At 41.9% G+C, this 16,315-nt stretch overlaps 1 protein-coding gene across 1 annotated transcript in view; it reads left to right on the forward strand.

Moving 5' to 3' along the window:
- Nucleotides 1-16,315, forward strand: part of LOC139764751 (protogenin-like) — a 1,310,239-nt gene that overhangs the window by 832,980 nt on the left and 460,944 nt on the right. Inside the window, exon 21 of the mRNA XM_071691615.1 lies at nt 6,042-6,184. Within this exon, the coding sequence (XP_071547716.1) occupies nt 6,042-6,184 (143 nt within the window). The remainder of the gene's footprint in view (nt 1-6,041; nt 6,185-16,315) is intronic.

Raw genomic sequence — 16,315 nt, forward strand, 5'->3', positions numbered from 1 at the left:
CGACACATATATCCTCTTGGTCAATCTCTCCTCACTCATTCTCTCCATATGCCCAAACCATTTCAAAACACCCTCTTCTGCTCTCTCAACCACGCTCTTTTTACTTCCACACATCTCTCTTACCCTTACGTTACTTACTCGATCAAACCACCTCACACCACACATTGTCCTCAAACATCTCATTTCCAGCACATCCATCCTCCTGCGCACATCTCTATCCATAGCCCACGCCTCGCAACCATACAACATTGTTGGAACCACTATTCCCTCAAACATACCCATTTTTGCTTTCCGAGATAATGTTCTCGACTTCCACACATTTTTCAAGGCTCCCAAAATTTTCGCCCCCTCCCCCACCCTATTATTATTATTATACTTTGTCGCTGTCTCCCGCGTTTGCGAGGTAGAGCAAGGAAACAGACGAAAGAAATGGCCCAACCCCCCCCCCATACACATGTATATACATACGTCCACACACGCAAATATACATACCTATATATATATATATATATATATATATATATATATGTATTATATATTTTATTTATTATACTTAGTCACTGTCTCCCGCGTTAGCAAGGTAGCACAAGGAAACAGACGGTAGAATGGCCCAACCCACCCACATACACATGTATATACTTACACGTCCATACACGTACATATACACACCTATACATCTCAACGTATACGTATATATACACACACAGGTATATATATATATATATGCATATGAACATAATTCATACTGTCTGCCCTTATTCATTCCTGTCGCCACCCCACCACACATGAAATGAAAACCCACTCCCCCCACAAATGCGCAAGGTAGCTCTAGGAAAGACAACAAAGGCCACATTCGTTCACACTCAGTCTCTAACTGTCTGACACATATATCCTCTTGGTCAATCTTTCCTCACTCATTCTCTCCATGTGCCCAAACCATTTCAAAATACCCTTTTCTGCTTTCTCAACCACACTCTTTTTATTACCACATATCTCTCATACCCTTTCATTACTTACTCAGTCATACCACCTCACACCAGATATTGTCCTCGAACATCTGATTTCCAACACATCCACCCTCCTCTGCACAACTATCTATAGCCCACACCTCGTAACCATATAACATTGTTGAAACTACTATTCCTTCAAACATAACCATTTTTGCTTTCGAAGATAACGTTCTCGACTTACACACATTTTTCAACACTCCTAGAACTTTCGCCCCCCCTCCCCAACCCAATGATGCAGTTCCGTTTCCATAGTACCATCCACTGCCAAATCCACTCCCAGATATCTAAAACACTTCCTCCAGTTTTTCTCCATTCAAACTTACCTCCTGATTGACTTGACCTTCAACCCTACTGTATCTAATAACCTTGCTCTTATTCACATTTACTCTCAGCTTTCTTCTTTCACACACTTTACCAAACTCAGTCACTAGCTTCTGCAGTGAAAAGTTTTTATCGAGGATGTAACGCATGTGTACATACATGGACAGAGGAAAGTTAATGGTTCTCAGCGAATTTTGGTTTGCGGCAGGGGTATGTGATGTCTCCATTTGTTTATGGATGGGTTGTTAGGGAGGTATATGCAAGAGTTTTGGAAAGAGGGGCAAGTATGCAGTCTGTTGTGGATGAGAGAGCTTGGGAAGTGAGTCAGTTGTTGTTCGCTGATGATACAGGGCTGGTGGCTGATTCGTGTGAGAAACTGCAGAAGCTGGTGAGTGAGTTTGGTAAAGTGTGTGAAAGAAGAAAGCTGAGAGTATATGTGAATAAGAGCAAGGTTATTAGGTACAGTAGGGTTGCAGGACAAGTCAAGTGGGAGGTAAGTTTGAATGTAGAAAAACTGGAGGAAGTGAAGTGTTTTAGATATCTGGGAGTGGATTTGGAAGCGGAAGTGAATCATAGGGTGAGGGAGGGGGCGAACGTTCTGGGAGCATTGAAGAATGTGTGGAAGTCGAGAACATTATCTCGTAAAGCAAATATGGGTATGTTTTAAGGAATAGTGGTTCCAACAATGTTATTTGGGTGTGAGGCATGGGCTATGGATAGAGTTGGATGGAGGAGGGTGGATGTGCTGGAAATGAGATGTTTGAGGACAGTATGTGGTGTGATGTGGTTTGATCGAGTAAGTAATAATAGGGTAAGATAGATGTGTGGTAATAAAGAGAGTGTGGTTGCGAGAGCAGAAGAGGGTGTTTTGAAATGGTTTGGTCACGTGGAAAGAATGAGTGAGGAAAAATTGAGCAAGAGGATATATCTGTCATAGGTGGAGGGAATGACGAGAAGTGGGAGACCAAATTGGAGGTGGAAAGATGGAGTGAAAAAGATTTTGAGTGATCGGGGCCTGAACATGCAGGAGGGTGAAAGGAGGGCAAGGAATAGAGTGAATTGGATCGATATGGTATACCGGGGTTGGCGTGCTGTCAGTGGATTGAATCAGGGCATGTGAAGCGTCTGGGGTAAACCATGGAAAGCTGTGTAGGTATGTATATTTGCATGTGTGGACGTATGTATATACATGTGTATGGGGGTGGGTTGGACCATTTCTTTCGTCTGTTTCCTTGCGCTACCTCGCAAATGCGGGAGACAGCGACAAAGCAAAAAATATATATATATATATATATATATATATATATATATATATATATATATATATATATATATATTTTTTTTTTTTTTTTTTTTTTCATACTATTCGCCATTTCCCGCTATAGTGAGGTAGCGTTAAGAACAGAGGACTGGGCCTTTGAGGGAATATCCTCACCTGGCCCTCTTCTCTGTTCCTTCTTTTGGAAAATTAAAAATAAAAACGAGAGGGGAGGATTTATATATATACCCTACATCTGCCACTCTATCATCAAACACATTCAACAAACCTTCAAAATACTCACTCCATCTCCTTCTCACATCACCACTACTTGTTATCACCTCCCCATTTGCGCCCTTCACTGAAGTTCCCATTTGCTCCATTGTCTTATGCACTTTATTTACCTCCTTCCAGAACATCTTTTTATTCTTCCTAAAATTTAATGATACTCTCTCACCCCAACTCTCATTTGCCCTCTTTTTCACCTCTTGCACCTTTCTCTTGACCTCCTGTCTCTTTCTTTTATACATCTCCCACTCAATTGCATTTTTTCCCTGCAAAAATCGTCCAAATTCCTCTCTCTTCTCTTTCACGAATAATCTTACTTCTTCATCCCACCACTCATTACCCTTTCTAATCAACCCACCTCCCACTCTTCTCATGCCACAAGCATCTTTTGCGCAATCCATCACTGATTCCCTAAATACATCCCATTCCTCCCCCACTCCCCTTACTTCCATTGTTCTCACCTTTTTCCATTCTGTACTCAGTCTCTCCTGGTACTTCCTCACACAAGTCTCCTTCCCAAGCTCACTTACTCTTATTGACTGGTTGGTAAGGTTATTCAATGTATGTATGACTCATGGTGAGGTGCTTGAGGATTGGCGGAATGCATGCATAGTGCCATTGTACAAAGGCAAAGGGGATAAGAGTGAGTGCTCAAATTACAGAGGTATAAGTTTATTGAGTATTCCTGGTAAATTATATGGGAGGGTATTGATTGAGAGGGTGAAGGCATGTACAGAGCATCAGATTGGGGAAGAGCAGTGTGGTTTCAGAAGTGGTAGAGGATGTGTGGATCAGGTGTTTGCTTAGAAGAATGCATGTGAGAAATACTTAGAAAAGCAAATGGATTTGTATGTAGCATTTATGGATCTGGAGAAGGCATATGATAGAGTTAATAGAGATGTTCTGTGGAAGGTATTAAGAATATATGGTGTGGGAGGCAAGTTGTTAGAAGCAGTGAAAAGTTTTTGTCGAGGATGTAAGGCATGTGTACATGTAGGAAGAGAGGAAAGTGATTGGTTCTCAGTGAATGTTGGTTTGCGGCAGGTGTGTGTGATGTCTCCATGGTTGTTTAATTTGTTTATGTATGGGGTTGTTAGGGAGGTGAATGCAAGAATTTTGGAAAGAGGGGCAAGTATGAAGTCTGTTGGGGATGAGAGAGCTTGGGAAGTGAGTCAGTTGTTGTTCGCTGATGATACAGCGCTGGTGGCTGATTCATGTGAGAAAGTGCAGAAGCTGGTGACTGAGTTTGGTAAAGTGTGTGAAAGAAGAAAGTTAAGAGTAAATGTGAATAAGAGCAAGGTTATTAGGTACAGTAGGGTTGAGGGTCAAGTCAATTGGGAGGTAAGTTTGAATGGAGAAAAACTGGAGGAAGTAAAGTGTTTTAGATATCTGGGAGTGGATCTGGCAGCGGATGGAACCATGGAAGTGGAAGTGGATCATAGGGTGGGGGAGGGGGCGAAAATTCTGGGAGCCTTGAAGAATGTGTGGAAGTCGATAACATTATCTCTGAAAGCAAAAATGGGTCTGTTTGAAGGAATAGTGGTTCCAACAATGTTGTATGGTTGCGAGGCATGGGCTATGGATAGAGTTGTGCGCAGGAGGATGGATGTGCTGGAAATGAGATGTTTGAGGACAATGTGTGGTGTGAGGTGGTTTGATCGAGTAAGTAACGTAAGGGTAAGAGAGATGTGTGGAAGTAAAAAGAGCATGGTTGAGAGAGCAGAAGAGGGTGTTTTGAAATGGTTTGGACACATGGAGAGAATGAGTGAGGAAAGATTGACCAAGAGGATATATGTGTTGGAGGTGGAGGGAACGAGAAGTGGGAGACCAAATTGGAGGTGGAAAGATGGAGTGAAAAAGATTTTGTGTGATCGGGGCCTGAACTTGCAGGAGGGTGAAAGGAGGGCAAGGAATAGAGTGAATTGGATCGATGTGGTATACCGGGGTTGACGTGCTGTCAGTGGATTGAATTAGGGCATGTGAAGCGTCTGGGGTAAACCATGGAAAGCTGTGTAGGTATGTATATTTGCGGGTGTGGACGTATGTATATACATGTGCATGGGGGTGGGTTGGGCCATTTCTTTCGTCTGTTTCCTTGTGCTACCTTGCAAACGCGGGAGACAGCGAGAAAGCCAAAAAAAAAAATATATATATATACACACACACACACACACACATATGTATATATGTGTGTGCATATAAGTGGATCGGCCGTTCTTCATCTATTTACTGGTACCACTTTACTGATGCGGGAAATAACAGTTAAGTATAATGAATATGAATAGATGAATATATGTATACACAATCTATCCTATCCCAGGTATCATTTTTACTGACCATCCTTTTGGGGAAGATGAACACTTAGATTCAATGCTCAATGCAGACTGGCTGCCATGAGCAGGATTCAGACCTATGTGGACTCAACCTGGGTGATGTGTGAATGCGTCTTTGTCTGGATCGTTAACTGCTACACTGTAGGGATGTCTTGTGGTCAATCCTCATTTCAGATAATCAAACTTTCAAGGGCTATGATCATAAATTGACAGTGCACAGCTCTTTACTCTTCCTGGAAAGAATATCACACTCCTGAGTTATATTTATAATTTACCATATGTACATCATCATCAAATAAAGATTTGGTTTGTTTAGATTTAGAACAAAGAAATGCCTATAGTTTTATTGTTTATATTTTGTTGACATGTAGCTATTAGTATTATTATGTGATATAATTATTTTGTTCATTGTGTAAAGTACAGTTTTGTGTACAAAAAAGGAAAAATTGCATTGGAACTAAATGTACATGTAATTAGATTAGTTTATGAAATATATGGCTTGAAGGTAATATAAAGTATGTATTGTGCTTAAGTATGCCTATGTAAGTATATATCTGTATAAAATCAGTCTTCAAAAAATTACATCCTACACTAACCACCATTTCACCTGAATACAGTTCCATTCAAATCCTACCACACCATTATAGAGAATAGTATACTAGTGTTTTAGGGTTTGTCTTTAATACTTAATAGTATACTTATGTGCTGTGAAGGAAATACTTGTCTGAATCTTTATTTCTATTTTTTTTTTTTTTTTTTGCACAGTAGATAGTTTCTTTGGATCAATTATACAGTTTGATGGTTAAGACATTATTGTATTACTTGTTTCAGTTGGAGGCAGACCCTCGATCACAGACCAGCATCCATTTATCGTGGAAGTTAATGGAGGGACAAGAAGGGGCAGCCTTCTACACAATTAAGTACAAGCAGGTTACCCATTCACCGAATGTTGCTGACTCAACTTTTGTTTGCAGGTAAATGACCAATAAAGTTTCCACTTTTATTTGAAGAGGAAACGATTTCTGAAGAACATTTTTTATCAGCATTTTATATATTTGCTGATTTGATAGTTACTGATATTATATGAGAATTATGAAATGGCACCATATGCAGTGATGGATTTCTCTCCTTTTCAGTTTTTCATTGAACAGTGATACACTCCTTAGATACCCAAAGGGTAGGACCTTGTAACACCCTGATAAACTGGTTGGGTAATGCTAGCTTTCCCCACCCATCAATGATACCTTGATAGCATCGGCTCACTTATTTCAAGCCTACCTTCTAGTCATTATCTAGTGCACTGATTACTTCAACAACCTACTTGCTTCAGGGGAGTGATCTACCTGGCAACTAGAATTCTCTTGAATTATATTTAAACTGGGATGCCTGCTTTTAGCCTTCTGTTTGTGGTTGTGGATGGGAGGGTGTGGTTTTGGTGCATTGCAGACAGCTAATGAATGGATGTAAGTGAATGCAGCCTTTCTTGACTGGAATACCACATTGTTCCAATTAATTCTATTCCTTTGCACACCTCTCACCATCATGCATGTTCAGGCCTTGGTCGCTAAAAATCTTTTTCTTTCCATTCCTCCACCTCCAGTTTGGTCAGTCTTTTTCACTCCATCCCTCAACCTCCAGTTTGGTCTCCCAGTTCTCCTTGTCCCCTTCATGTCTGACTTGTATATCCTCTTTGTCAACATTTTCTCACTCATTCTTTTCATATGCCCAAACCATTTCAACACACCCTCTTCTGCTCTCTTAACCACACTCTTTTTATCAACACACATATCTCTTTCTCTTTCATTACTTACTTGATGAAACTACCTCACACCACATATTTTCCTCAAATATTTCCAACGGGCCAACCTTCCTCTGCATGACCTTATCTATAGCCTTGCAACCATATAAGATTGTTGGAACTACTATTCCTTCATGCATACCCATTTTTGCTCTCCGAGGTAAGGTTCTTTCTTTCCACACATTCCTTATTGCTCCCAGAACCTTCACCTCCTCCCCACCCTGTGACTCACTTCCACTTCTGTAGTTCCATTCGCTGCTAAGTCCACTCCCAGATATCTAAAACACTTCACTTCCTCTAATTTTTCTCCATTCAGGCTTACATCCCAATTAACTTGGCACTCAACCCTGCTGAACCTAAAAACTTTGCTCTTATTCACATTTACTCTCAACTTTCTCCTTTCACACACTATTCCAAACTCAGTCACCAACTTCTGAAGTTTCTCACTTAAATCAACCACCAGTGCTGTATTAATGGCGAACAGCAATCAACTCACTTCCTGGGCTTTCTTATCCCAAACAGACTGCATACTCTACCCTCTCTTTGAAACTCTTGCATATACCTCCCCATCCATAAACAAATCAAACAACCATGGAGACATCACACATCCTTGCTGTATACCAACCTTCTTTGGCAACCAGTCACTGTCCTCTCTTCCTACTTGTACACATGCTTTGCATCCATGATAGAAATTTTTTACTGCTTGTAGCAGCTTACCTCCCACACAATATACTTTTAAGACTTTCCACGAAGCATCTCTATCGTCCCTGTCATATGATTTCTCCAGATCCATAAATGCTACGGACAAATCCATCTGTTTTTCTAGATTTTTCTCACATTCTTGAAAGCAAACACCTGATCCACACATCCTCATCCACTTCTGAAACACCACTGCTCCACTCCAGTCTGATGCTCTGTACATGCCTTCACCCTCTCAATCAGTACCCTACCATACAATTTTCCAGGAATACTCAACAAACTTATGCCTCTGTAATTTGAACACCCACCTTTGCCTTTGTACAGTGGCACTGTGCATGCATTCTGCCAATCCTCAGGTGCTTCACCATGATCCATACGTACATTGAATATCCTTACCAATCAATCAACAACACAGTCACCCCCCGTTCCTAATGATTTCAACTGCAATACCATCCAAACCCACCACCTTGCCAGATTTCATCATCCACAAGGCTTTCAGCACCTCTTCTCTTTTAACCAAATTATTCTCCCTGACCCTCACCTCACACTACATCTGCCACTCTGTCATGACACACGTTCAGCAAACCTTCAAAATAGTCACTCTAACTCTTCACTTCATCACTACATGTTATCACTTCTCCCCTTTCCCCCTTCACTGATGTTTCCATTTGTTCTTTTGTCTTTTGCATGCTATTTACCTCCTTCCAAAACATCTTTTCATTCTCCCTAAAGTCTAATGATACTCTCTCACCCCAACTCCCATTTGCCCTCTTTCTCAGCCCTTGCACCTTCCTCTTGACCTCCTGCCGCTTTCTTCTGCACATCTCCCAGTCATTGGCACTCCTTCCTTTTAAGTATCATCCAAATGCCTCTCTTTTCTCTTTCATGAACAACTTTACTTCTTCATCCCACCCCTCACTACCCTTTCTAATCTGCCTACCTCCCACTTTTCTCATGCCTCATGTATCTTTTGCATATGCCATCACTGCTTCTTTAAATACATCCCATTCCTCACCCACTCCCCTCACATCATTTGCTCTAACTTTTTGCCATTCTACACTCAATCTCTCCTGGTACTTCCTCACGCAAGTCTCCTTTCCAAGCCCACTTACTCTTACCACTCTCTTCTCCCCAACATTATTCTTTCTGGAGAACCTCAACAAATCTTCACATTTGTTTCCAGAAGATAGTGATCCAACATCCTTCCAGCTGCCCCTTTCATCTCATTATCATCCACAAGTCTTCTCTTTTACATGCCTATCAATTAACATGTAATCCAATAATGCCCTCTGACCATCTCTTCTACTCACATATACTTGCTTATGTATATCTCTCTTTTTAAACCAGGTATTCCCAATCACTAGTCTTTTTTTCAGCTTACAAATCCACAAGCTCTTCACCATTTCAATTCACAACACTGGATACCCTATGTACACCATTTATACCCACAAAACTGCCACATTACTCATCCTTCGCATTTAAATCACCCATCACTAATACCCATTCTCATGCACCAAAGCTGCTAATACGTACACTCAGCTGCTCTCAAAACACTTGCCTCATGATCTTTCTTTTCATGTCCAGGTGCATGAGCACAAATGATCACTCATCTCTCTCCATCCACTTTCATTTTTACTCATATCAATCTAGAATTTAATTTCATACACTGTATCACACTCTCCCACAACTCCTGCTTCAGGAGTAGTGCTACTCCTTTCTTAGCTCTTGTCCTTTCAACAACCCCTGACTTTACTCCCAAGACTTTTCCAAACCATTCTTCTCCTTTGCCTTTGAGCTTCTTTTCACACAGAGCCAGAGCATCCAGGTTTCTTTTCTCAAATATACTATGTATCTCTCCTTTTTTCTCATCTTTGTTACATCCACACACATTCAGACACCCCAATCTAAGCCTTTTAGGAGGATGAACACTCTTCACTTGAGTCCTTCTTCTGTTTCCCGTTTTAGATATTGAAATACAAGGAAGGGAGAGTTTCCAGCTCCACACTCCTGCCCCCTTTAGTCGCCTTCTACAATACGTGGGAAGTATTCTTTGCCCCCTATTCTCAGGAATTATGTATATATTTTTTGCTTTGTCGCTGTTTCCTGTGTTAGCAAGGTAGCGCAAGGAAACAGACGAAAGAATGGCCCAACCCACCCACATACACATGTATATACATACACATCCACACACGCAAATATACATACCTATACATCTCAATGTACACATATATATACACACACAGACATATACATATATACACATGTACATAATTCATACTGTCTGCCTTTATTAATTCCCATCGCCACCTCGCGACACATGGAATAACAACCCACTCCCCCCTCAGGTGTGCGAGGTAGCTCTAGGAAAAGACAACAAAGGCCCCATTCGTTCACACTCAGTCTCTAGCTGTCATGTAATAATGCACTGAAACCACAGCTCCCTTTCCACATCCAGGCCCCACAGAACTTTCCATGGTTTACCCCAGACGCTTCACATGCCCTGGTTCAATCCATTGACAGCATGTTGACCCCGGTATACCACATCGTTCCAATTCACTCTATTCCTTGCACGCCTTTCACCCTCCTGCATGTTCAGGCCCCGATCACTCAAAATCTTTTTCACTACATCTTTCCCCCTCCAGTTTGGTCTCCCACTTCTTGTTCCCTCCACCTCTTACACATATATCCTCTTGGTCAATCTCTCCTCACTCATTCTCTCCATGTGACCAAACCATTTCAAAACAGCCTCTTCTGCTTTCTCAACCACACTCTTTTTATTTCCACACTTCTCTCTTACCCTTACATTACTTACTCGATCAAACCACCTCACACCACATATTGTCCTCAAACATCTCATTTCCAGCACATCCACCCTCCTGCGCACAACTCTATCCATAGCCCATGCCTCGCAACCATACAACATTGTTGGAACCACCATTCCTTCAAACATACCCATTTTTGCTTTCCAAGATAATGTTCTCGACTTCCAGACATTCTTCAAGGCTCCCAGGATTTTCGCCCCCTCCCCCACCCTATGATTCACTTCCACTTCCATGGTTCCATCCGCTGCCAGATCCACTCCCAGATATCTAAAACACTTTACTTCCTCCAGTTTTTCTCCATTCAAACTTACCTCCCAATTGACTTGCCCCTCAACCCTGCTGTACCTAATAACCTTGCTCTTATTCACATTTACTCTTAACTTTCTTCTTTCACACACTTTACCAAACTCAGTCACCAGCTTCTGCAGTTTCTCACATGAATCAGCCACCAGCGCTGTATCATGAGCGAACAACAACTGACTCACTTCCCAAGCTCTCTCATCCACAACAGACTTCATACTTGCCCCTCTTTCCAAAACTCTTGCATTCACCTCCCTAACAACCCCATCCATAAACAAATTAAACAACCATGGAGACATCACACACCCCTGCCACAAATGAACATTCACTGAGAACCAATCACTTTCCTCTCTTCTTACACGTACACATGCCTTACATCCTCGATAAAAACTTTTCATATATATATATATATATATATATATATATATATATATATATATATATGTTCTTTCTTTCATACTATTTGCCATTTCCTGCTTCAGCAAGGTAGCGTTAAGAACAGAAGACTGGGCCTTTGAGGAAACATCCTAACCTAAATTAAAAAAAAAAAAAAAAAAAGAGAGGGGAGGATTTTCAGCCCCCCGCTCCCTTCCTTTTTAGTCGCCTTCTACGACATGCAGGGAATACGTGGGAAGTATTCTTTCTCCCCTCTTTCCAAAACTCTTGCATTCACCTCCCTAACAACCCCATCCATAAACAAATTAAACAACCATGGAGACATCACACACCCCTGCCGCAAACCAACATTCACTGAGAAACAATCACTTTCCTCTCTTCCTACACGTACACATGCCTTACATCCTCGATAAAAACTTTTCATATATATATATATATATATATATATATATATATATATATATATATATATATATATATTTATTTTTTTTTTTATTATACTTTGTCGCTGTCTCCCGCGTTTGCGAGGTAGTGCAAGGAAACATACGAAAGAAATGGCCCAACCCCCCCCATACACATGTATATACATACGTCCACACACGCAAGTATACATACCTACACAGCTTTCCATGGTTTACCCCAGACGCTTCACATGCCTTGATTCAATCCACTGACAGCACGTCAACCCCTGTATACCACATCGCTCCAATTCACTCTATTCCTTGCCCTCCTTTCACCCTCCTGCATGTTCAGGCCCCGATCACACAAAATCTTTTTCACTCCATCTTTCCACCTCCAATTTGGTCTCCCTCTTCTCCTCGTTCCCTCCACCTCCGACACATATATCCTCTTGGTCAATCTTTCCTCACTCATTCTCTCCATGTGCCCAAACCACTTCAAAACACCCTCTTCTGCTCTCTCAACCACGCTCTTTTTATTTCCACACATCTCTCTTACCATTACGTTACTCACTCGATCAAACCACCTCACACCACACACTGTCCTCAAACATCTCATTTCCAGCACATCCATCCTCCTGCGCACAACTCTATCCATAGCCCACGCCTCGCAACCATACAACATTGTTGGAACCACTATTCCTTCAAACATACCCATTTTTGCTTTCCGAGATAATGTTCTCGACTTCCACACATTCTTCAAGGCCCCCAGAATTTTCGCCCCCTCCCCCACCCTATGATCCACTTCCGCTTCCATGGTTCCATCCGCTGCCAGATCCACTCCCAGATATCTAAAACACTTCACTTCCTCCAGTTTTTCTCCATTCAAACTCGCCTCCCAATTGACTTGACCCTCAACCCTACTGTACCTAATAACCTTGCTCTTATTCACATTTACTCTTAACTTTCTTCTTCCACACACTTTACCAAACTCAGTCACCAGCTTCTGCAGTTTCTCACATGAATCAGCCACCAGCGTTGTATCATCAGCGAACAACAACTGACTCACTTCCCAAGCTCTCTCATCCCCAACAGACTTCATATATATATATATGTTCTTTCTTTCATACTATTTGCCATTTCCTGCTTCAGCAAGGTAGCGTTAAGAACAGAAGACTGGGCCTTTGAGGAAACATCCTAACCTAAATTAAAAAAAAAAAAAAAAAAACGAGAGGGGAGGATTTTCAGCCCCCTGCTCCCTTCCTTTTTAGTCGCCTTCTACGACATGCAGGGAATACATGGGAAGTATTCTTTCTCCCCTATCCCCAGGGATAATATATATATGTGTACAGAATGGAAAAAGGTGAGAACAATGGAAGTAAGGGGAGTGGGGGAGGAATGGGATGTATTTAGGGAATCAGTGATGGATTGCGCAAAAGATGCTTGTGGCATGAGAAGAGTGGGAGGTGGGCTGTTTAGAAAGGGTAGTGAGTGGTGGGATGAAGAAGTAAGAGTATTAGTGAAAGAGAAGAGAGAGGCATTTGGACGATTTTTGCAGGGAAAAAATGCAATTGAGTGGGAGAAGTATAAAAGAAAGAGACAGGAGGTCAAGAGAAAGGTGCAAGAGGTGAAAAAAAGGGCAAATGAGAGTTGGGGTGAGAGACTATCAGTAAATTTTAGGGAGAATAAAAAGATGTTCTGGAAGGAGGTAAATAGGGTGCGTAAGACAAGGGAGCAAATGGGAACTTCAGTGAAGGGCGTAAATGGGGAGGTGATAACAAGTAGTGGTGATGTGAGAAGGAGATGGAATGAGTATTTTGAAGGTTTGTTGAATGTGTCTGATGACAGAGTGGCAGATATAGGGTGTTTTGGTCGAGGTGGTGTGCAAAGTGAGAGGGTTAGGGAAAATGATTTGGTAAACAGAGAAGAGGTAGTAAAAGCTTTGCGGAAGATGAAAGCCGGCAAGGCAGCAGGTTTGGATGGTATTGCAGTGGAATTTATTAAAAAAGGGGGTGACTGTATTGTTGACTGGTTGGTAAGGTTATTTAATGTATGTATGACTCATGGTGAGGTGCCTGAGGATTGGCGGAATGCGTGCATAGTGCCATTGTACAAAGGCAAAGGGGATAAGAGTGAGTGCTCAAATTACAGAGGTATAAGTTTGTTGAGTATTCCTGGTAAACTATATGGGAGGGTATTGATTGAGAGGGTGAAGGCATGTACAGAGCATCAGATTGGGGAAGAGCAGTGCGGTTTCAGAAGTGGTAGAGGATGTGTGGATCAGGTGTTTGCTTTGAAGAATGTATGTGAGAAATACTTAGAAAAGCAAATGGATTTGTATGTAGCATTTATGGATCTGGAGAAGGCATATGATAGAGTTGATAGAGATGCTCTGTGGAAGGTATTAAGAATATATGGTGTGGGAGGCAAGTTGTTAGAAGCAGTGAAAAGTTTTTATCGAGGATGTAAGGCATGTGTACGTGTAGGAAGAGAGGAAAGTGATTGGTTCTCAGTGAATGTAGGTTTGCGGCAGGGGTGTGTGATGTCTCCATGGTTGTTTAATTTGTTTATGGATGGGGTTGTTAGGGAGGTAAATGCAAGAGTCCTGGAAAGAGGGGCAAGTATGAAGTCTGTTGGGGATGAGAGAGCTTGGGAAGTGAGTCAGTTGTTGTTCGCTGATGATACAGCGCTGGTGGCTGATTCATGTGAGAAACTGCAGAAGCTGGTGACTGAGTTTGGTAAAGTGTGTGGAAGAAGAAAGTTAAGAGTAAATGTGAATAAGAGCAAGGTTATTAGGTACAGTAGGGTTGAGGGTCAAGTCAATTGGGAGGTGAGTTTGAATGGAGAAAAACTGGAGGAAGTGAAGTGTTTTAGATATCTGGGAGTGGATCTGTCAGCGGATGGAACCATGGAAGCGGAAGTGGATCATAGGGTGGGGGAGAGGGCGAAAATTTTGGGAGCCTTGAAAAATGTGTGGAAGTCGAGAACATTATCTCGGAAAGCAAAAATGGGTATGTTTGAAGGAATAGTGGTTCCAACAATGTTGTATGGTTGCGAGGCGTGGGCTATGGATAGAGTTGTGCGCAGGAGGATGGATGTGCTGGAAATGAGATGTTTGAGGACAATGTGTGGTGTGAGGTGGTTTGATCGAGTAAGTAACGTAAGGGTAAGAGAGATGTGTGGAAATAAAAAGAGCGTGGTTGAGAGAGCAGAAGAGGGTGTTTTGAAATGGTTTGGGCACATGGAGAGAATGAGTGAGGAAAGATTGACCAAGAGGATATATGTGTCGGAGGTGGAGGGAACGAGGAGAAGAGGGAGACCAAATTGGAGGTGGAAAGATGGAGTGAAAAAGATTTTGTGTGATCGGGGCCTGAACATGCAGGAGGGTGAAAGGAGGGCAAGGAATAGAGTGAATTGGAGCGATGTGGTTTACAGGGGTTGACGTGCTGTCAGTGGATTGAATCAAGGCATGTGAAGCGTCTGGGGTAAACCATGGAAAGCTGTGTAGGTATGTATATTTGCGTGTGTGGACGTGTGTATGTACGTGTGTATGGGGGTTGGGCCATTTCTTTCGTCTGTTTCCTCGCGCTACCTCGCAAACGCGGGAGACAGCGACAAAGTATAAAAAAAAAAAAAAAAAAATATATATTGTTTATTTTCATTTATTGTACTTAGTTGCTGTCTCCCAAGTTCGCGAGCTAGTGTGAGGAAACAGACGAAAGAATGGCCCAACCCACCCACATACACATGCATAAACGCCCTCACACGCACATAAACGTACCTATACATTTCGACATATACATGCATATACATACACAGACATATACATGTATACTTATTATTTTGTTTATTATACTTGGTCGCTGTCTCCCGTCTCAGTGAGTTAGCGCAAGGAAACAAACAAAAGAATGGCCCAACTCACACACATACACATGTTTATACATAAACACCCACACACACACATATACTTACCTATACATTTCAGTGTATACATACATATACATACACAGACATATATATATATATGTACACATGTACACATCCACACTTGCTGCCTTCATCCATTCCTGTCACCACCCTGCCACACATAAAATGACACCCCCTCCCCCGCACGTGCACAAGGTAGTGCTAGGAAAAGACAACTAAGGCCACATTCGTTCACAGTCTCTAGCTGTTTTTTGTAATGCACCAAAACCACAGCTCCCTTTCCATATACAGGCCCCACAGAACTTTTTATGGTTTACCCCAGATGCTTCACATTAACAGCACGTCACCCCTGGTATATCACATCGTTCCATTTCACTCTCTTCCCTGTATGCCTTTCACCCTCCTGTATGTTCATGCCCCAATCACTAAAGATCTTTTCAACTCCCTCCTTCCACCTCCAATTTGTTTTCCCACTTATCCTCGTTCCCTCCACTTCTGACACATATAGCCTCTTTGTCAATCTTTCCTCACTCATTCTCTCCATGTGACCACTCCATTTCAATACACCCTCTTCTGCTCTCTCAACCACACTCATTTTATTACCACACATTTCTCTTACCCTTTCTTTACTTCCTCAATCAAACCACCTCACACCACATATTGTCCTCATACATTACATCTCCAACACATCCACCCTCCTCTGCACAACCCTATCTATAGACCACACCTCGCTACCATATAACATTGTTGGAACCACTAATCCTT

Source organism: Panulirus ornatus, chromosome 51, assembly GCF_036320965.1.
Source record: "Panulirus ornatus isolate Po-2019 chromosome 51, ASM3632096v1, whole genome shotgun sequence".
NCBI lineage: Eukaryota > Metazoa > Arthropoda > Malacostraca > Decapoda > Palinuridae > Panulirus > Panulirus ornatus.